Here is a 23,651-nt window from a genome sequence, read left to right as displayed (position 1 = left end):
TTCATTCTTGAAAGTTTTAATAGAAATGCTTCCTAATTTTCAATTAATACTCAGTGACTATACTCTTAAGTACAAAATTCAGTCTTATAAACTATTGCAGACAGGCTGCTAATAAAGGGCATGTGCTTCATAAAATAATCATCTAAAACTTTCAAATTTGGAGCTTTAAAATCTGTCAGCAATAGCCATTGATACCATTAGGCAAAAGATCCGTCTATAATTGTTTCACTGAATATCTACAATATGAAAAGTGACATACCAATGCATAAAACAGATATCAGAATCAATAGAACGTTAGTAATTTATGAATACACTAGTAAAATCCAACCACTCAGATCTTTCAGCTAACTGAACTTGTTGCATGATTTTACTTAGCAATAAAGAGTCAAGTGATTTTTAAAACAAGCTATTAGTAATGAACTAAGAGTTATAGTAATCAGAGTTAGTACTTAAAAAATTATGTCCTATAGTAATTCCAGATTTAACCCAATATCCCCTAATATCCATTTACAAGCCAGTACAGTGAGAACTGCTGTTGAGAGATATGATCCTCAAGCATAACAAGAGTTTCAATTATCAAGTAAGATAGGATTATATTTGAATTACTACCTTTCATTATTTAAGCTTTTCACCAAAAGTCTTACCAAAATACATCATTACCCAGAAATTCCAAATAATAAATTTTACCAGCAGCTTTAAGGTAACTTATTTCTTATCAAGCATCTCATAAATGATTACTGTGTATAATGTTGTGCTATTTTGTACAATTTTTGAGAATATTTTATACCTTGGTATGTATCCTAAAACACATATTGAGTGTTTAGGTCAAATGGCCTAAATGTTTATTTGTAGTTCACCAAAGTGTAAAAAAGCCAATCAACAGAAATAGCACAATAAAAGGTGAGAATCAAGAAAAACAAGAGTATCATAATGGCCATCAAGTAGGACAAGAACATCTATTACTTTATTTTTACAAGAAAGGACACCTTCAGAGTCAAATAAAAGAAATTTCATGCTGGGAAATCTACTTGTCTTTTAGAAACAGAACCACTTAAGTGTCTTCTCCCAATCAATTTAGATAATGGCATTTTAACAGTTTTCCATTATAAATTTTCAGCCTCTTTCTTTTCAACTGATGCTTTGTAAAAAGAGATTACAGACAACTTTGCATCATCAGTAGGAAATAATCCATCCCAAACTGGCTTTGCCTACTAACCAATATACTTCTGAGTTGCCTTCTACTTCCACTGAGTATATGTACAAGGAAAATGTATTAATTTTATATTTAGCTTAAATGAAACATTATTAAAGATAGGTGCTACAAGGTGCACTTGGATGGCTCAGTTGATAAAGCATCTGCCTTCAGCTCAGGTCATGATCCTAGGGTCCTGGGATCGAGCCCCGCATTGGGCTCCCTGCTCCGCGGGAAGCCTGCTTCTCCCTCTCCCTTTGCCATTCCTCCTGCTTGTGCTCTCTCTCTCTCGCTCTCTCAAATAAATAAATAAAATCTTTTTAAAAAAAGATAGATGCTACAAAAATGCCATTTTTTTACATTTTTATGTACCTAAATTTATGTTCCAGCTCAGCCACTTACCAGCTTAGGCAAGTTACAGAACCAATTTGTTCAGACTCTCTCTTAGCTTCAATTTCCTTATCTAAAAATGGAATATGTTGCCTACTTTGTGGCATTTTCATAAGGATCAACTGAAATAACACGTATAAACTATTTAGTTACATGCCTGGCCAGTAAGTGCATAGTAAGTGAAAGCTATGATAATTCATAAAATAACTTCTTCACTATAAATTAATTATGGTCAAACTAAAGATAACAGAAAATACATAATGTTCAATGTACAAGTAGACTTCTCTCAAAGAAGAGATACAATCCTTAAAAAATATTTATTGATCTTTTGGTTACTTTTAATCAAATCATATTTATCTAACTTCCTATTCTGAAATTCCCCATGGAAAGAAAAATTCCCAATAGAGAAAACGTGGCTCTAAGTTGTACCTCTTTAAATCACATTTATGAATCCACAAATCTTTTTTAAAAAAACACGCATTTAAAGAGGAAAGTGATAATATTCTCAATAAACATTAGAATATTCAAACCACAAAACAGAAATGTTATAAAAAGTGTTAAAACACTATAAACACTGTACACAAATTGAAAAATTTAGAAACTACCAAGAATCATTGTTTTCCTAGGGCTACAATTAGGAAAAAGGCAGGTGCATCTCTGATACAGAGTGAGCAAATGGGGAGAGTAGCACAGAAAGATATTGAAGAGGTAAGGTGGGGATCAGATCATATAGGGCCTTATAGGCTATTATAAGTGTACTGACTTTTGTACACCAAGTGAAATGGGAGCCATGGGAGAGATCTGATAAGCCAACTGATATGATATTGTTCAGGATTTAAATGGATAATACTTGTCTATTGAAAATATACTGTAGAGGGTCACAGTGAAACATGGAAATCAATTAATAGTAGTAGTCCTATAGTCCTACCACTATTGTGGCAGCCCAGGTTAAGATTTCAACTAGTGTGGGAACAGTCAAGGTAGTTAAGAAATGGTCAGCTATTCCAAGCTTTGAATGAAGAGTTAATGGGTTACAAAATGAATTTGAATTACTTTGAATGAAGAGTTAATGGGTTACAAAATGAATTAAAGGTAAGAAAAAAAATAGTCAAAGACAATTCCAAAGATTTTGGCCTGAGTAACTGGACAGATGGATATGTTGATTTCGAATTGATATATGAGTCTAGAGTTCAGACATGAGGACTAAGATGGAGGTAAATTTGAGAATTGTGAGCACACAAATGGGATTTAAAAGCACAGTATTGGTTGTAATTACCAAAGAAGATAACGTAGAGAGGAAAAGATGTCTAAGCACTGATTCCTGGGCCTCTACTTTAAAGGTTAAGAACATGAAAAGGAATCAGCAAAGAAGACTGAAAAGAAGCTGCCAAAGAAGCAGGAGGAAAACCCAATCAATGTTGGGGGGTATGGGAGGGGGGAATCATTTCAAATTGGAGAGAATGATCAACTGTCTCAATTGCTACTGCTAGGTCAATTAAGATGTTTTATCTCTGTGGTAAGGCTGTCACCGATGTCTTCTATTCTTTTCTCAATCCCAGTGAGTATCCTTATGATTGCTGCTTTAAATTCTCCATCAAGCATGTTACTTGTATCTGCTTCACTTAGATTTGTAGCCGAGACCTTATCTTGTTCTTTCATTTGGGATAAATTCCTTCATCTTTGCATTTTCTCTAAGTCTCTGTCTTCTTCCTGTTAAAAAAGCCAGTTATGTCTCCTCCTCCTGAAAGTAACCGCCTTATGAAGAAGAGGTCATGTAGTGCTCAAGGCTTGAAGCTTCAGGGAATGTCTATGGTATGTGCTGCATCTACTCTGCTGTTGTTTTGGGGCTGCTCTATCCCTCAGGCCAGTATTCTCCAAAAGCTCTCCTTGCCTGCTGTGGGCAGTGTTGGTCCCTGGCCTGAATGTGGCAAGTTTAACCAGGTGTGCTCTGGTCTGCTTGTGAAGTGAGTCACCACCTCCACTGGAACTGAGGCCCTGCAAAACTCTCTGGTCAGGAAATGTGGTGAGGTCAGAAGTTTATGCTGGTGTAAGCAAATTATGCAGCCAGTGTTGGTGCTGTGCTGCTTCCAGCAGTTGGTTCACTTTTTACGGTCTTATGTGTGGGGGAGGGGAATGGCTCCAGCCAGCTCCTTTGTTCCCAGAGAGGTAGCTCAGTGAATGCTGCCTCTCAGGGACAAGCTCAGGAGATAGCGAATAATCCGCATGCATTCCAGGTGCTCTTCAGATCGCTGTTTCCACGCCATCTGTCCTTGGGTTGTTTGCCTGCCTTCTCTCCAGGAGCAGGGTGGTGCCCTCAGGGCTCTATCCCAGCCAAGCTTGCTCACTTTCCAAAACTCCAGGCTTTAATCCCTACTGGTTGCAAGAACTCATGAAATTCAGCCCCTCTTGTTTTCCAAAGCCAATAGCTTTGGGGAAACATTCTCCATGTACATCCCCCCATGTGCTTCTCTTTCTCTCTCTCTCTAGCCCTTCTCCAGACCAGAGTTCCCTCCCCTCCTCAGTAGCTTTGATCCATTTTCCCCCTAAACCACATCTCTGCACTTCCTACCTTCTTTGATGTGGCTTCTTCTCTCCCTTTATTTGTGGAGTTTGTTCTGTCAGCCTTCAGGTTGATTTCTGAGGTATTAAGAATGATTTGATAGTTATCTACTTGTGTTCATGGAACGAGTTAAGTCTAGGGTCCTCCTACTCCACTGCCATCTTCTCTTCCCAGGCATTGTTTCTCCTCTATGTTTTTGTTTTTGTTTTACCCTCTGTCTTCCCAACTCTATTTCATATACCCAACAAGATACCTTGTGTTGTTTTCAGCAAAGTGAAATTTAGCCTGTTTTACTTCACAGAAACAGAAACACAAATTAATTAAAAAATTGATTCAATGTGCCAGAGATTACAAAATACTAGAGAACCCAAATAAATAAGAGAGCCCCTGCTTTCTGGAGCTCACTATAGAAGTAATAGGTTAGGATGTTTTGTTCAAAAAACAGATACTTCTGAAAATAGTTCTGTTGTATCAACAGGCTTCTGGTCTCTTTTACATGATATAAACACAGTCCAGGAGCACCTGGGTGGCTCAGTCATTAAGCATCTGCCTTCGGCTCAGGGCATCGATCCGGGGGTCCTAGGATCGAGCCCTGCATCGGACTCTCTGCTCAGTGGGAAGCCTGCTTCTTCCTCTCCCACTCCCCCACTTGTGTTCCCTCTCTCGCTGGCTCTCTGTCAAATAAATAAATAAAATCTTTAAAAAAAAAACAGTCCATAAAAACATACCTACTTAAAACCCCATGCTACTTTGGACACACAAATTTTAAAATTACAACAAAAGTAGGGGTCTAACTTACCATCATTTTTTCAAAGAGATCCAGTACTTCCTTTTCTGACAAATTCAAAGATCGTTCATCATATAATGGCTGAGCTGCTGGAAACTCACTCATTGCAACTTGAGAATCAATAGGATGTTGAATAAGAGGTTTTTCTTTTTTGACAGTAGATTTTCTAAAACTTGTAATTCGGTCACGCTACAAAGAAAAAAGTAAGAAACTCTAAGAGAGAGACCCAGAATCACAAATACAAAGTACTGAAACATCAAAATGGCACTTAGTATAATATATATCATTATTGTCTTTTGACAAACTCTTATTTTAAGCAACAAGCTCCAGTTAGAGATTGTACAATTTTTTAAACTTGTAGTAGTTCTTCAGTCTCCAGTCTGAGGTGTGAAAAGTATTCCTCAAAAGTAAACCTTAGTCCCTTCTTATTTCTGTTTTATACAGTAAGTAGGTAAAAAAAAGTCCTGCATCAAAGTCATGTGGTTGTTTAAGGGAAAATGTAGCTTTGGTGGCAACTTTTGAACTATGAGAAATAAAGAAAGGAAATAAAAAGAGCCCCAATAGTAGACGAACCATGAGAGGCGATGGACTCTGAAAAACAAACAGGGTTCTAGAGGGGAGGGGGGTGGGAGGATGGGTTTAGCCTGGTGGTGGGTATTGAGGAGGGCACATTCTGTATGGAGCACTGGGTGTTGTGCACAAACAATGAATCATGGAACACTTCATCTAAAACTAATGATGTAATGTATGGGGATTAACATAAGAATAAAAAATAAATTAAAAAAAAAAAAAAGAGCCCCAATATTCAATTCTAAGGGGGAAATTACAGTAATGTTTCACTCTTCAAAGCGCCAAAAATTGTGACAAGTATCTATGTACTTTGTCACATAGTGGTTGAGTATAATGGTTAAGAACATAGACTCTGAAGCCACACTGCCTGGGTTTGAATCTGCCCTTTCCTAGCTGAGGAACCCTGTGCAAATTACGTGCGTTCTGTTTCCTAATCTCTAAAATATGGATAACAATGGGCGCCTAGTGGCTCTTTCGGTTAAGTGTCCAACTCTTGATTTCGGCTCAGGTCATCATCTAGGGGTCATGAGATCAAGCCCCATGAAGGGCTCTATGCTCAGTGTGGAGTCCACTTGAGATTCTTTCTCTCTCTTTCTCTCTCTTTCTCTAAAATAAATAAATAGTCTTTAAAATACAGATAACAAGTTAATATATGTTAAATAATGATATTACCTATACCACAGAGTTATTCTGAGATTTAAATAAGTTGATATGTTTAGTGCACTTAGCTGCTATTTATTATTATTGTTGATGTTACTATTATGTCCCTTGCTTTTTTTCCCTAGAAACTGGGGATAACAAGACATCACCTTTTCCATTTAATGGCAATGTTAACATACATAGGAATAGCTTATTCCTACAAATACTATTATGAAGAACTTGATGTTTTATGGATATTGACTCTGAAACTTTGATTCCATGTACAATCTCTAATACTTAGCATAATCTCTAATAATTAGCTTGCTATTTCACATAAAGTGTGTTAATGACTGCAATCTCTAATAATTAGCTTGCTATTTCACATAAAGTGTGTTAATGACTGCAGGTACATGTAAACACCCCAATCTGTTTTAAACCACAAAACATTAGACCTCAAAAATTAGTAATGTCCATAAAACTGAATGTAACTCAGTTTTATTCTGGTTTCTGTTAGAAAGCACATGCATACCATCAACTCATGTTAAACAAGCACACGTTAGATGCGAGGACAGTAATCTTCACTGCCATGTTACTGAGTCCTTATAAATTGTTTCAACAATACAAATTGTATCACAGAAGTTATTACAGCAATTTACATAAATTTCTGTTGACTCCCTTCCCATTAAAAGAACATACTTTTCATTTTGATTCAAAAAACACTTTTTTTTTTAATTGAAAGCTGTACTTTGAAAGAAATATGAGTTTTATGTAGCTTATTTAGGATTACAAAAATTATTTTAGTACATGGTTTCCTACAAAGAGATTATATAAATCACAGTGTTTTAGAGCTGGGAAGAAATTTGAAAAATCATCTAAACCAACTCTCTCATTTCACAGAAAAAATGACTCTCTAAATTTATAAGTCCCTGGTTCCCATCCCACTGTTCACATTAAGATTCATTTCTTCAAATTATCTTGAACTATATTCCAATTTTCTTTTAACTCTTTGAGGGAAATTAAGTTGGTTTAGATATGTATTTTCAAACAACTCAAGAAAAATATAAAGTAATCCCAAATAAGCTTGAGTAATATCCAACAGTCGAATTTCACTAAAAAATATGGTGGACATAAAAGCACTTAAATATGCAATCGACCATTAAATCAATGTATCTCTGTTCCTGTCCCTTCATGTCACTTTTGTAGTGCAAGCTTTTTACTGAGTAGCATTATTTACATATATACTTGATCTTCCACTATGCCCTTCATTTCTATCTAGAAAATAGGCTTCTGCTTTCAGCAATAACTTGATAAGAAAATGAAGTTAAGCTATACGCTTCCACCTCCTTGAATCACCAATATTTTACATTATTTGTAATTTCACAAAGAAAAAAATTGACACTGCTTAAAATACTGTATTTTAAAAGTTTAGCTATAAAAGGGCACACTTAATTAAATGTTAAGCCCATAACTTTTAATAAGTTTTACTATGATAGCCTCAGCTCAAAATATTTAAGAATATTAAATTTAAAAGCACATATCTAACATGATAAACTTAGCTTCCTTTCTACTTTAAATTAATTTCCCCCAATACTGATATTAATCTTTTACTTAGTCACAGTTTACTTGGCTATCAAAAAAGAAAAAATCTGTATTTTCCAGAGTTAGATTTATATACAAAAAAAATTTTGGTTAAGGTATATATCAGGATAATATCAAAATTTTATTTAGCTCTCATATAATTCTTTAATAGCCATAAAAAGAAAAGTCACTCTCTTGACAAATCTTCCATTATACTGTACTTTGTAAACATCTAGATATAGATATTTTATATCTTACATATATCAATGCTTTAATGTCCACCCACTTTAGTAAAATAGGCAACATGCATAAGTAACATAACAACATGCTACTAAGACCTTACCACATCATCTGCCAAAGTTTTTATTTGAATGTTCTATTAAAACCAAAAGGAAAAAAAAGAATACCTGTCAGATAAGAGAAATTCATAGATCATACAAATTAATAACTGATACCCATTTATTTTATTAATTATAACTAATCAAAAAGAATTATCAAAAGTTTAAATATATAACCACATACGTTCTTTACAAAAGGAAAAAAACTCTTTAAGGATTAAAAATGAAGATTTGGATGGGTGTGTCTATTTGTTTTGTTTTGTTTTTTAAGTTGATAGTGATTTATTGAATTCGGTGCTATTTGTTTTTAAAGATGACTAGCAAGGTCCCCAAGTCAGATTTGGATCAGACATCATCACCATAGTGCTCAAACATGAGAAAAGATATAGCAAAGTCATAAGCCCTTTCAAGTTTTTTCAAAGTTTTAGAATGAATCACCTTTTAAAATAAATTTTTAAAAATAGGAAAAATGTCACATTTAATATTAATGAAATAAAATGAAACAGCTGAATCTAGAATTCAGTTACATCTGATAAAGGACATCTTTATAAATATTCTAGATAAAATTGAATTAACAGATTCTGTTAACATATGTCCATTTCTCAAAAATTCCAACACTTGTTTTTTGCATGTGGTTTTCTACTTCTAATGCTGCGAAGCACTTAAAATGGTATATCTTAGTTAATAAAATACAGTGGTTAATAAAAACTACCACACGTCAAAATGGGCACCACTATTTGATTAGAGTACAGCAATACTAAAGTAATAAAGCAATATTACAATAAAGCAAAGTAATAATAATTTAGTAATCTTCCATGATTGAGAAGGTAATTCAAGATCTTATAATAACATATGATCAGCATGAAGGGCAGGTATTATATTATAAATATGCTGCAATACTAATAAAAATTTTGATTAGGAAGGAAAGAGATTTTTAAAAGTCACCAGTTAAGAATTGAAATTAATCTTTCTGCCACATCCTATGCATTTATGTCTTACAACAGAAGCTGAATGATGTGCATCAACTTTGTCAAGCTTGCTCACAACCCTTTTTACTAAGAAAAATGTGGTCATCTCACTGGTAAGGAGAATTCATTATGAGTTCTAAGTAAGTGAAAATTATTTGGTCTCAGGATCTCATGAAATTGTCTTCAAACACCACCAACCAAATGCTGTAAAGGATCATTCTCCTCTGGATCAGCTGGGACAAATACACTATTATAAGTATAGTTCTTTTTCTAATTTTAATCCATTGATTCCCTCAGAAACCTATACTTCTACATTTTTGTACTATGTCTTCACACCCCAATCAAATTTTATTGCCTAGAGAAAAAGAAGGGTGAATATTCACATCAGAACTGAAGCCATTTTAATAGAGATTAATTCACACAGGACTATCTCTACATATTTCCTCTTTAATATTCATACTGAGTTAAAGAAAATCTTTATGTACAATGGCAAGCTTCATGATTGCCTGTAATGTAAAATCAGAGTGAGAAATGTCAAATTCTCAGATGCCATGCCACCATCCAGATATGTACCGGTCCACCTGTTGTTTTAGTAGGCAGATTATACAGTTCTTCAAGCAATTACTTCTTTTCTTTCTATCCTTTGGAGATATAAACTCAAAGACACATCTGTATCTTCAAAGTGAGAATGTAAAGGGAAAATATAATTTGATTCAGTCAAATTATCTAGCTTAAGGTACAAATATGTCTAGAATGCTTTAAATTTTTATCTCAATTGAATGTATGGTGACAGTTTGGTCAGGGGGGACAGAAACAAGAAAAAAAGTATTGCTAGTTATATTTCTACCTCATCTTATGGGAAGAAATTTGAGTTTTCTTCTCTAACCCCACTTGTTTTTCTGAAATTAACTTTTTTGTCCATACTTAATCTCACAGTACAGAGTTAGAGAATATTAAAGTTGGAAGGAATTTAAGATGATCTGGTCAAAACCTCTCATTTTACAAATTATGAAACTGAAGCTAAGTTACCTGCCCGGACCATAGATCTATCTGGTTATGACTACACACTAACTCTCAGTCAACATATAAACTTTTCAGTTAGTATAATCAAGATCTAGTATATTAAGATTGAATTACTGAATTGAAACAGTTCATGGTAATCTCAAATTCACAGATATCCCGTTTAGGTAACTGCCTTTTTCCATCATTACCCAGGAAGTCAAGCATCTTACCAAAGAGCATTCCCTGGCACCCAAAGTCCTTGCCAAGATTACATGTCTTACATGTAATCTACTGAACTCACATGTGGCTAATTGGTTATAATCCACATAAAATGTATATGGAAAAGAATTCTTAAATTTTACCTTCCTAATTACTTCTTAATACTGCCACAATTCTAAGAGTCAAACCATTTCTCTAAGCTTTCAAGGAGGACGGCAGGAGGAAAAGTGAGTTCCATTATAACCAATGGAAATACATGAGCACAAAGGGGTAAAAATGCTGTTTCAGAGGATCAGAACAGACTTTCAAAAAGGAGGGTAAGTAACATTTATGTTAATGGTAATATCCACATTCCATTTATCCAGGTTTAAGACTTCCATGTCACTCCTTCATTACCTATAGCCAAGCAGTTGTTAAGTCCCACAGTATATGTTCTGCAATTTCTTCTTCATTTGCATACAAACTATTCCATTTTAGATTCTAATCCCTGGAAACAGCCTCCTAGTAATTACCTCCGTTTCCATTCTCTCCTCATTGCCAAAGTAATCTTAAAGCAAAGATCCAGCCCAAACCATCATCACCTCTTACCTAGATTTCTATAGTAACATCCTAGCCTGTCTGTCCCCTGCTTCCACCTTTACCATCCTAGTTAATTTTGAACATATCAAAGTGATACTGGTAAAACCAAATTCAGATTATGTTACTCCTTTGCTCAAAACTTTCCAACAGTTCTCCGGAAAGAACTCAAATACATGGAGGCTAAAGAGCATCCTACTAAAGAATGAATGGGTCAACCAGGAAATTAAAGAAGAATTTAAAAAATTCATGGAAACAAATGAAAATGAAAACACAACTGTTCCAAATCTTTGGGATGCAGCAAAGGCAGTCCTGAGAGGAAAGTATATAGCAATACAAGCCTTTCTCAAGAAACAAGAAAGGTCTCAAATACACAACCTAACCCTACACCTAAAGGAGCTGGAGAAAGAACAGCAAATAAAGCCTAAACCCAGCAGGAGGAGAGAAATAATAAAGATCAGAGCAGAAATCAATGAAACAGAAACCCAAAGAACAGTAGAACAGATCAACGAAACTAGGAGCTGGTTCTTTGAAAGAATTAACAAGATTGATAAACCCCTGGCCAGACTTATCAAAAAGAGAAGAGAAATGACCCAAATCAACAAAATAAGGAATGAAAGAGGAGAGATCACAACCAACACCAAAGAATACAAACAATTATAAGAACATATTATGAGCATCTGTATGCCAGCAAATTAGATAACCTGGAAGAAATGGATGCATTCCTAGAAATATATCAACCACCAAAACTGAACCAGGAAGAAATAGAAAACCTGAACAGACCGATAACCACTAAGGAAATTGAAGCAGTCATCAAAAACCTCCCAACAAACAAAAGCCCAGGGCCAGATGGCTTCCCAGGGGAATTCTACCAAACATTTCAAGAAGAATTAATACCTATTCTTCTGAAACTGTTCCAAAAAATAGAAATGGAAGGAAAACTTCCAAACTCATTTTATGAGGCCAGCATTACCTTGATCCCCAAACCAGACAAAGACCCCATCAAAAAGGAGAATTACAGACCAATATCCTTGATGAACACGGATGCAAAAATTCTCACCAAAATACTAGCCAATTGGATCCAACAGTACATTAAAAGGATTATTCACCACGACCAAGTGGGATTTATTCCTAGGCTGCAAGGTTGGTTCAACATCCACAAATCAATCAACATGATACAATACATTAACAAAAGAAAGAACAAGAATCATATGATCCTCTCAATAGATGCAGAAAAAGCTTTTGACAAAGTGCAGCATCCTTTCTTGATCAAAACTCTTCAGAGTATAGGGATAGAGGGTACATACCTCAATATCATAAAAGCCATCTATGAAAAATCTACAGCGAATATCATTCTCAATGGGGAAAAACTGAGAGTTTCCCCCCTAAGGTCAGGAACATGGCAGGGATGTCCACTATCACCACTGCTATTCAACATAGTATTAGAAGTCCTAGCCACAGCAATCAGACAACAAAAAGAAATCAAAGGCATCCAAATTGGCAAAGAAGAATTCAAACTCTCACTCTTTGCAGATGATATGATACTTTATGTGGAAAACCCCAAAGACTCCACCCCAAAACTGCTAGAACTCACACAGGAATTCAGTAGTGTGGCAGGATATAAAATCAATGCACAGAGATCAGTGGCATTCCTATACACCAACAACAAGACAGAAGAAAGAGAAATTAAGGAGTTGATCCCATTTACAATTGCACCCAAAACCATAAGATACCTAGGAAGAAATCTAACAAAGAGGCAAAGGATTTGTACTCAGAAAACTATAAAATACTCATGAAAGAAATTGAGGAAGACACAAAGAAATGGAAAAACGTTCCATGCTCATGGATTGGAAGAACAAATATTGTGAAGATGTCAATGCTACCTAGAGCAATCTACACATTCAATGCAATCCCCATCAAAATACCATCCACTTTTTTCCAAGAAATGGAACAAATAATCCTAAAATTTGTATGGAACCAGAAAAGACCCCGCATAGCCAGAGGAATGTTGAAAAAGAAAAGCAAAGCTGGCGGCATCACAATTCCGTACTTCCAGCTCTATTACAAAGCTGTCATCATCAAGACAGTATGGTACTGGCACAAAAACAGACACCACTAAAAGAAACAGTTCAGGGAACTATTAAGAGCTGTTTGACAAGATTAAGCAGTCATTTTTATGTAAACTAAACTTTAAAACATATTTTTAAATGGTTGTATTAAGATACATTTTCATCTATACTTGTGGTGAGCATAACATAATGAATAAAGAAATTGAATCACTATGTTGTATACCTGAAACTAATGTAACATTGTGTGTCAACTATACTCAACTAAAAAAATTTAAAGATTATCCTAGGGCACCTGGGTGGCTCAGTTAGTTAAACATCTGCCTTTAGCTCAGGTCATGATCCCAAGGGTCCTGGGACCGAGCCCCGAGTCAGGCTCCCTACTCAGCTGGGAGCCTGCTTCTTCCTCTCCCTCTGCCTGCCGCTCTCCCTGCTTGTGCTCTCTCTGTCAAATAAATAAATAAATAAAATCTTTAAAAAAAATTATCCTAAATTTTTTTTTCATTCATAATGATGTTCTATAGGGACAAGCTCTCAAAATTTACCTTAATGTAATTTATATAGGTACATCCATCTCTCTCTCACATGACATGTAAGCAGACATAGATTTTACCCCTGTGTACAAACTATAGAGCTACTATTATACAGTTAAAAATTTTTAAGCAAAAATGACCAAAAAAAAACCTTTATTAGAGTCACACCCCTGAATTAAAAGCACTGATTAAAGTCATTTTAGTAAGCTCTTACTGTGCAAAACGAATGGTAATAGTCATTAGGCTGAGGGCATATTGTACCAATAAGTATAGTGACCATATATTTCCATTAAAATCAACTCTGGAAAAGCAATAAGCTTGCACTTAGTCAAGCAATTAGAGTTTATTAAACTTCATTTGTGATCAGTTATATTAAATATAACTTAGTACAGTATTATGAGTATTGTATAATTATAAAAGTATCACTCTAGAGTCTCAACCCCTTAAGAGAAATGGCTGATAGAAATACAAGAGTCATTATTGCAAGAAAATTAAGTTTTAATTTTCACAATCAAGCAGAAATTAACAAAGACAGCAATATGTAAAGATTCAACTCTTATACCTATTACATGGTAATACAATGTTGTATAAACACTGTGCAATGACTCCCACAGAAACTGGACAACTAAACTGTATATAATTTAAAAGTCTCACCATCAGCTAAAAAGCTCAGTCACACAATTTGACTATTTTCTTCTCTTTTAAAAAATTAAGTTGGCTATCACAATAAAAATGAAGGGTCAGTTATTTACCCAGCTTTAAGTTTCTTGCTAAGAAGGGCAAATTGACAAAGAAAACCATATCCGGTTCAATTGAATGAATATTTGAGCTTCTATTATGCACCTGTTCAGTGCTGAGTACTAGGAATACAATCATAAACAAGGTAAATATGCATTATTCCTTTATGGAGCTTGCAGTCTAGTTGAAGATGAGATTAATGAAAGATCACAATAGAGAAATACTGAGAGCTCTGATAGAGCAGTACCCTAAAATAACCTCAATATACTTTTCAGATTAATAGGGCCCTTAAGTAAGGCCATCTATATCAACCACTTATCCAGGGTTTGATTTCTCTGGACAAAATTTCTGCCCAATACCTATTCAGATCAGTGACAGTAACAGAAGAAAGTACTCTTCAAAGGCCTGCCTTTTACTTTTCAGATCCTTTTACTCACTCTGAACTTTATAAACCAGTAAGACCAATCAAGGCAATTCAAGGCCATTTAATCACCTGTTATCCAAAACGAACATTTGGTTCAGACATTCAAATACTTTATTTTAAAGATTTTTTGTAGGGGCACCCGGGTGGCTTAGTCAGTTGAGTGTCCAACTCTTGATTTCTGCGCAGGTCACGATCTCAAGGTCCTGAGATCCAGCCCCTGTCAGGCCCCACACTCTGCGTAGGGTCTGCTTGTCCCTCTCCCTCTGCTAGTGTACTAGATTTAAAGGAGATTTAAAGAGCCATGGCCTTGCAGGGCAAAAGCCTAGTAGTTGAGATGAGGTAACAGGCATTAAGTTCCTATTCTCTACCTTACTTTGTTGTTGTTAGCATCTCAAACTGCCCATTTCATCATTTCAATAAAGCAATACTTCTATATTTTTGTAACCATAGGGACATCATCTCAGAAGTACTGTCAAATCAAAAGCCTCAAATTTTAACCCACCGGAGCTCTTGGCTATTACAAAACAAAATTCTTTCCACAATTTTTTATGACAAGAAAAAAATTCCTTCCGGGATTTTCTTCTCAAGATGCTCTTTCAATTTATAATGAACAAAATGTGTATCTACCAGAAATCAAACAGGACATTGCAGTATAGGGCTTCAGTTTTCTCCATTAAGCAAAAGACCATGTTACTTCACTGGATAAATTTCATAAAACTGTCATAACAAGATAAAAAAGTCTTAAACTGCTTTGCTATGAACTTCAATCTTTAACTGCCAACAGGAGAACTATGATATAGGAATCCAGCAGCGTCTTCTGTGTAACAACCATACTCAGCTTCAGGACTAAGGATGAAGCATTCAGAAAATATATGTTTGCCACTTAGGTCTTTAAAAAAAAAAAAATCACAGGCGCCTGGGTGGCTCAGTTGGTTAAGCGACTGCCTTCGGCTCAGGTCGCGATCCTGGAGTCCCGGGATCGAGTCCCGCATCGGGCTCCCTGCTCAGCAGGGAGTCTGCTTCTCCCTTTGATCCTTCCCCCTCTCATGCTCTCTCTATCTCATTCTCTCTCTCAAATAAATAAAAAATAAATAAAATAAAATTAAATAAATAAATAAATAATCACACTAATGAATTGGAGGAAATCATTTAATACCTGAATTAATCAGAAACAAGTATAGGAATAATCTAGGTTTCTAAGAGTAGTAACTACTTCTGTAAGTGTAGAAATAACATTTATTTGTTTTGTACTAAACTATTTCAAATGGGAAAATTGTATGGACATGAAAATTCATCTTTTAGTCTGAATAAAAAGCAACAGAAATGAAAGCTAGTTTTACACAAATACAAATATTTCAAAACACAGCATAGTACCCTGTACATAACAGATACTCTGAGATCAATGAGTTAGCCAAGTGGGGCTCAACATTTAATTTTTACCTTCTCTGTTTTAAAAAAAGAGAAATGCCTCATCCAAACAATATGTTTGAGTACCCATTATATGCCCAGCAATTTATGGCACATACAAGTTTAAGATCTAATTCTGCCCTTAAGTCCTCTACAGTCTAATTCGAGTGAAACCTAATCACATAAACAAATGCTAAACTATGAGATTCGGAGGTATATAACCCCCCCTCGCCCCCGCCGGCACTATCACATGTCCTATCTTATTATCTTCACAACATTAACCAATACTGAAATTATCTTGTGCACTTATTTACTTATTTGTGTCCTATTTTCTAGAAAACAAATTCCCTAACAGCAGAGACCTTAATTTACCTGTCTTATTCACTTTTGGATCTCTAACACTTAGAACAGTAGCTGGCATGTAATACCTGCTCAAATATTTGGTGAATAAATTAAGTACAATAGGAATTCAGAGAAGAAATACATAAATGTAGCTTCATTTAGAAACTATAAAAAAAGTACCCTAATTGTTGGATAGGATTTGAATAGCCAGAAAGAGGGGACAAGAAGAAAGGTAGAAGCAGCAGCATTAGCATTTTATTTTACTTTAGGGAAGCAGCCTTATGAAATACAGGGTTGACGTTGAAGGGTATTAAATTTTGAACATGTAGGGTGGGGACAGATTAAAGATAATCTTGAAAACCAAAGGAAGTAGTTTGGACTTAAGTCTCACAACTACTGAGACTTCTTATGATTTCCTAATTCAGAGACAGACTTGGAGAAGGTGGTACTTTAGAAAGATGACTTCAGGTAGTACAAGTCCACAATCTCTTACCTGAAACCCTTGAAGCCAGATGTGTTTTGGAATTCGGAGTAAAATTTTAGAAAGGAATATGGTATGTGTTCCATATATAAGAAAATACACCCAGTAGGATCTAGTGTAGCACCCTAAATCAAATGCATTCATGGTTAACAGTGAAACATGAATATTCCACAAAACAGGATAGACAGATAAACACTATATATAGCTTCAGGTTGGGTCAGGTTTTGTGGCTGAATGAGAAAATTCTGTTCTCAGAGATTTCAGATTTTAGAATTTCAGAGAAGGGTTGTAAGCTGTAATATTCAGGATAGATTGGAGCAAGAATCAAAGGCTAAAAAAGTAGCTTGCAGAGATCAGCAAGTTTGGTCTATTCTACCTAAATACTAGCTACCATTTAATGAGCATTTATTATGTGCCAGGCACTATGCTAAGAGCTTTATATGCATTGCCTCATTTATATCCTCACAGCAATCCTATTATATAGGAATTTACTGTCCTATTTTACAGGCCAAGAAATCAAATTTTGCAGTCATTAAGTCATGTGCCTAAAGTCACAAAGATAATAAATTACACAGTTAGGATTAGTATTTAGATCTGAGTAGAATCCGAGCTCTAAAACCTCAATCTATTTTCTGAAGTCAGTCAGCAAGAGTCTTCATCAGTATAACAATACTAGTTAAAGCTCAAGTTCTTTTTCAATCTTGGCCTTTCCATGTACATTGGCTCTGCTTAAAGCACTCACCCAACACCCCCTCCTCCACCTAGCCATCTCCTACCTAGTCTCAGATCAGATTACAGTTGGTCCTGTGATAGTCTCCCATGGTTCCTAACTTCTCCTTTTGTAACACATGTCAATTATCAATTTCTTATCAATGACAGTCTTCCTTGTTATACTGTACATTTAATGTAGTAAGGACTAGTCTCTCTTGGTCCCCACTGTGTTCTCAGTTTTGTGTACTACTAGCACACAGCACTCAAACCTGTGATGACTGATTGAATTGGAGAGGGGAGGAGAGAGACAGACACCGAGAGATCCAGTTGTGAGGTGATAAGAGATGACTAGGATGGTAGCTATGGAAATAGAGAAGGCAGTTACTATATATAATTTTGCTTAAAATTATGCTTGTTATTGAAGCAATGTACCCAGACATATGACTGTTGTTTGTATTAAAAAGGGTAATTTAATATCTGTTGTTGTGATTACCATCTTTATAACACAAAAATAACCTCTAATTGGCTATGATTATTACTCTGGAGATACCTCACCTAACAATGACTTAAATAACCACATCATTTAGTTTTCTAATGTAGCTGCAAAATTAATCTGACAAAACAAAATGATTCACTCCTTTAAAGATTCAAAATTATAAATCACCTAAAACGGAAAATTATCCCTGAGTTGTGAATAAGGTATTATTATAACACATTTATAGAAAAGGGCACATAAAAATCAATGAATGATTTGAGTTAATTTCACTCTTACTACTTTTAACTGATATTCTTGAATTTGCAAATAATTCCCAATTCAGGGAAGAGCTGGAGTCTAAAAGTTCATTTTTTGTTTGTTTTTTTAAAGATTTTATTTATTTATTTGACAGAGAGAGACACAGCAAGAGAGAGAACACAAGCAGGGGGAGTGGGAGAGGGAGAAGCAGGCTTCCTGCTGAGCAGGGAGCCCGATGCGGGGCTCGATCCCAGGACCCTGGGATCATGACCTGAGCCGAAGGCAGACGCTTAACGACTGAGCCACTCAGGCGCCCCTAAAAGTTCATTTGTATAGCAGTTATTTAGCTTCTGGAACACATGTTCCCAAATATGCAACCAGTAAAAATGGTTTCCAAAATGAAAGTAGACAACCATCTCCCCATGGAAAACAAAACAGCTTATTTGAACTCATATAGGAAGAATTTGTTTAAATAACTAAATATTGGGGCACCTGGGTGGCTCAGTCCATTAAGCATCTGGCTCGATTTCGGCTCAGGTCATGATCTCAGGGTCTTGACATGGAGCCCAGCGTCAGGCTCTGTGCTGGGTGTGGAGCCTGCTTGGGATTCTCTCTCCCCCTCTTCCCCTCCCCGCCTTAAATAAATAAATAAATAAATATATAAATAAATAAATAAATATTATATTATATTTAACATCAACTATTTAACACTGAAAAACTTAGGCAAAACTTGATTATGGTAGGCAAAAATGACTTCAAATTAATCCTCACAACAAACCTATAATGTAGGTATTATTATTATTCCCATTTTACTGATCAGACAAATGAGGCACACAGAGGTTAAACAAGACCATTTTATAATATTCTCTGACCTGTATGCAGTATCACCATGCCAGCTAATAATATACCTTCACAAAGTAATTAGCAAAGATAGGACTATGATATGGTATGATCCATCAATAGTACAAATAGAGGCATCTCAACATATTCAATAATTCCCTTGGTTGAAAACCAACAAAAGTTTTAACCTGACATCTTAGATCACTTACATATATACTTTCAGAATTAGAGCAAGAGCTACAGAGCACAAAGGTCATGTACCTCCCAGATCACTCACAAGAACTTGTGTATAAAAGCTATTGAATTAATTTTCTGACACCAATAACACACAGACCTTTTCAGGCACCTGACTAACCAACTATAAAATACAAAATCATAAGTGACAAAATGCACTCTCAAGAGCATATACTAGAAGATTTTTCCCATGGTATTTGCATTTTAAAAATACAGAAGGAAAATGCCATGAAAGAAATAACAATCTCTGTAAGATGAATTCTGTTTGGATTTGCATTAAAAATGTTTATTCTCTTTATTTAAACTGCACTAAAAATTAGGCATGCCCATCTTACAGAATAAATTCTACAAAGATTAAAAACCTCCCCCCTAAAAAATGATTAAAAACCTTCCCAATTTCTTTCATCTACCTTAGTTCCAGTAATACACAAAATTAGTATTTTAATTTAATCCTTGAAGGACTTTATGATTTCAACATATAAGTTTCTGGAGACAGCCAACAATGAAGAATTCATTCTTTTTGTCCTAGCCTTGTCAAACAGAAGCTTTCCTTGAATTCCAGAAAGAAAGTAGAGCCACAAACTTAACAGTCTGACTAAATGCAATCAGGAGAGGGAAAACCAGTATAAAATTAGGACATTCTGTAAAATACTACTAGTCTCTACATCCAATATGTTTTAACTAAATCATTATAGGGTAGCTTCAAGGGAAGAAAAAAAACCTAAACTGAAATCAAAGGATTATTTCAAAAATATTCATTTATAACTGAGTAGTTTGTTGCAAGCCCTCTAGAAGTACATTTATCATGAGTAAAATCTGTCAAATTGATGGGAAGTTTTCTGCCAAAATCTATGCTGATGTGACCATACAGCCCAAATGTAACATTTGTTCTTAGTGAATAGTTACTTGGATTTTCTTCTGCCTTCTCCTCTCCCTGCCATTAAGACCAATGAGAATGTCCCAGCTTAAAGAACATAGGAGGTTATACTACTAAAATAATCCTTAAATTATATTATGTATTTAAATACTCTAAAAAGGTTTATCTGAAGTTTTACAATAATCAAGGATGAAAATAAAGATCTTAAATATTTGGTGACAAGGCTAAACCTAGATGGCTATGTATTATAGAGACTGAGAAGTGTGTTCTCAATCTCTTCAAGAACAAGTGATTAAATATAAGGTCCTTGTTAGCACTAAAGTTCTGTTTCTGTGCTATATTTCTAGTAAAAATATGTGCTTAACCTAGAGACTTTGATATGTGAACATAGAAGGATGAAATTTTCTTTTAAGTTTTTCATTTAAATTCCATTTAGTTAGCATAGTGTAATATTAGTTTCAGGTGTACAATCTAGTGATTCAACACTTCCATAAAACCCCCGATGCTCAGCAGAACAAGTGCACTCCGTAATCCACATCACCTATTTAACCCATTCCCCCCACCCACCTCGGAAAGATGAAATTTTGACAAAGGCCGGAAACATGATGTATTAAACACTACAAAGGAAAAGATATATCACATGACCAGGAGAACAGTTAGGAGGAAAAATTTTGGGAAACTGGGAGAAGCTGTATGTACACCAATTTTTATGAACTAACCAAGTTTGGTAAAGGAAGGAACTGCCAAGTAACTACTGACCAAAAATAAAGGGAAACCGCCAGATTGAGGTTAAGATAATTGGTAGGCAAATTTGACCTAAATCCAAAGTTTATACCTGGAGACTAAAGAAGTTTCAATGTGTTGGTTAACATTCAGGCAAGACTGACCAGGTGCTGGGGTGGGGGAAAGGAAAAGAGAGGTAGGAAAAGAGAACCATAAAAATCCCAATCACTTTAATCATGTAGGTTAAACCAGTTTTTTTAATGTGTCTAGGACTTCCACCTCTGCCCAGGTTTATCACCCTGCCCAAAACAACAAAAAATACACATAAATATTTCAAACAATGTTTTCAAGATGCTGAACACCAGACAATAAATTCCAGTGATCCCTGAAAGACAGTAAACAAATGAGGTGAGGCTTACAATTGCCCCAGCTTACTGCCTTGAGAGAGTGTCCATGTTGTGGCCCAGAGAGGGGACCCAGGCAGAGCACTGCAGACTTCCTGAGTTGAGGAGTTGAGAATCCAAGGACACCAGCCTGCTGGAGTTTACAAGGCAGAGTGCCAGAAAGGAGAAAGCTACAACAGAGAGAGAATTAGAGACCTGCTGCAGAGGTACAAACTGCGTATTCAACACAGTGCTGACTGGCACATGTATGCAGAGCTGGATGCCAGGAACCTGGGATCATGACCTGAGCCAAAGGCAGACGCTTAACCACACAGGTGCCTCAGAAAGATCAGTACATTTAAAGACATATGTTGCAGAAACTATCCAAGATGAAACAAAGATAAGAAAACAAATAAAAATGAAAGGAGTATCAGTATAAGAGAGACAATTTTAAAGTGATCAAATATATGTGTAATTGAAGTTCCAAAGGAAGAGGATGGGGAATAACAAATATTTAAAGATATAATGGCCAAAAGTGTTACAAATATGTTTTTTTTAAGAAACTATAAGCCCACTGATCCAAAAAGCCCAATGAACCCCAATAAAAGAAACATGAAGGAAATTAAAACAAGGCACATCTTACTCAAATCACTGAATAGTAGTGGTAGAGAAAATATTAAAAACAGCCTTAGGGGAAAAAAAAGACAATAAAAGGATAGAAGAAGGTAAACCAGCTAACACAAGTCAAAAGAAGGCCATAGTAGCTATATTAATATCAGACAAAGTGGATTTCACAGCAAAAAATATTACCAAGGATAAAAAAAGGTCATTTCATAATGATAAAGGGGTCAATTAATTAGGAAGATATAAGGATCCTAAGTGTTTATGCCTGTAATAAGAGCTTCAAAATACATGAAGCAGAAACTGATAGAACTGAAAGGAGAAATAGACAAATCCACAATTACAGTCAGAGATTTCAATGTCCCTCTCTCAGTAATTGATAGAACAAGTCTACAGAAAATCAGCAGGAATATGAGGACTTGAACAATACTATCAACCAACCTGATCAGACTGACATTTTTAGAACATTCCACTAACAGCAGAATACACATTCTTCTCAAGTGCACATTGTACATTTATCATAAAACAAAGTTTCAATAAATTTAAAAGTATTCAAGTCATATAAAGTATATTCTCTGGCCACATTAGAATTACATTAGAAATCAAAACCAAAAGATTTCTGGAAATCCTCCAAATATTTGGAAAGAAATATACTTCTAAATAACAGATGGGTCAAAGAAGAAAGCAAAAGAGAAATTAACAAGTATTTTGAATTAAATGACAATAAAATCACAACATAACAGAATTTGTGGGATGCTACAAAAGCAGTAATTAAGTGGGAATTTATACAAAAAAAGTCTACATTAAATAATATGAGAGTTCTCAAATCAATGACCTTAGCTGCCACCTTAAGCAAATAGAAAAAGAGCAAATAAAACCCAAAGCAAACAGAAGGAAATCATAAAAAAATGGAAATCAATGAAATAGAAAAACAATATAAAAATAATAAAACCAAAAGTTGTTTCTTTAAAAAGATCCTTAAAACTGATTTAAAAAGAGAGAGAAGGGGCACCTGGGTGGCTCAGTCGTTAAGCATCTGCCTTCAGCTCGGGTCATGATCCCAGGGTCCTGGGATCGAGCCCCATATCGGGCTCCCTGCTCTGCGGGAAGCCTGCTTCTCCCTCTCCCACTCCCCCTGCTTGTGTTCCTTCTCTCGCTGTGTCTCTCTCTGTCAAATAAATAAAATCTTTAAAAAAAATAAAAAATAAAAAAATAAAATAAAAATAGAGAGAAGACCCAACACTAGGATTTCATGGGTATATCCTACCAAAATCAATTGTACAGAAATGCTTTCAGAAAACTGAAGAAAAAGCAAACTTGATTCTTGGTTTGGGGAAGAAGATGATAAGTAAGGAAGTGATTTCCAAGGGGCAAAACCCTTTGGAGGTGTGTGTGGATATGTCACTATCTTGATTGTGATAATGGTTTCACAGGTGTGCACATATGCAAAATTTAGCAAGCTGTACACTTTAAGTATGTGTGGTTCCATGAATGTCAATTATACTTCAAGAAAGCTGTTTAAACAAATTCACAGAATAGACACAGATAGACAAATAACTATCTACAAGTAACCAATTTATCTCCATTTACAAAGTATGAACATAACAGGACTAAATTTATTCTTTAATATAACATACAGATTCAAATGATTTGCTCCCTTTCAAAAACAGTTAACTATGGTTACCATTGCAAGCATTGCAATGCTAGACTCAAAGCAAA

The 23,651-nt window shown here is 35.3% G+C and overlaps 1 protein-coding gene across 7 annotated transcripts in view; it reads right to left on the bottom strand.

The window, feature by feature from the left end:
• The window catches only part of DIAPH2 (diaphanous related formin 2), a 961,567-nt gene that overhangs the window by 906,769 nt on the left and 31,147 nt on the right, over positions 1–23,651 (bottom strand). For 4 of the 7 annotated variants that reach the window (XM_054508614.2, XM_045880234.3, XM_064574326.1 and 1 more), the window contains exons 2-3: positions 8,060–8,092; positions 4,942–5,118 (exon numbers count right to left, since the gene is read on the bottom strand). In XM_054508614.2, the coding sequence (XP_054364589.1) occupies positions 4,942–5,118; positions 8,060–8,092 (210 nt within the window). Of the gene's footprint in view, positions 1–4,151; positions 4,220–4,941; positions 5,119–8,059; positions 8,093–23,651 lie in introns of those variants that run through there. The other 3 variants (XM_064574327.1, XM_064574328.1, XM_054508619.2) reach the window with 2 other exon arrangements.

This window comes from Mirounga angustirostris, unplaced genomic scaffold, assembly GCF_029215605.1.
Source record: "Mirounga angustirostris isolate CCGP_5_RB_7025 unplaced genomic scaffold, mMirAng1.0.hap1 SCAF_11, whole genome shotgun sequence".
Lineage (NCBI taxonomy): Eukaryota > Metazoa > Chordata > Mammalia > Carnivora > Phocidae > Mirounga > Mirounga angustirostris.
Note: the sequence above shows the minus strand (reverse complement) of the source record. Positions and strands in the feature narration are given on the sequence as shown.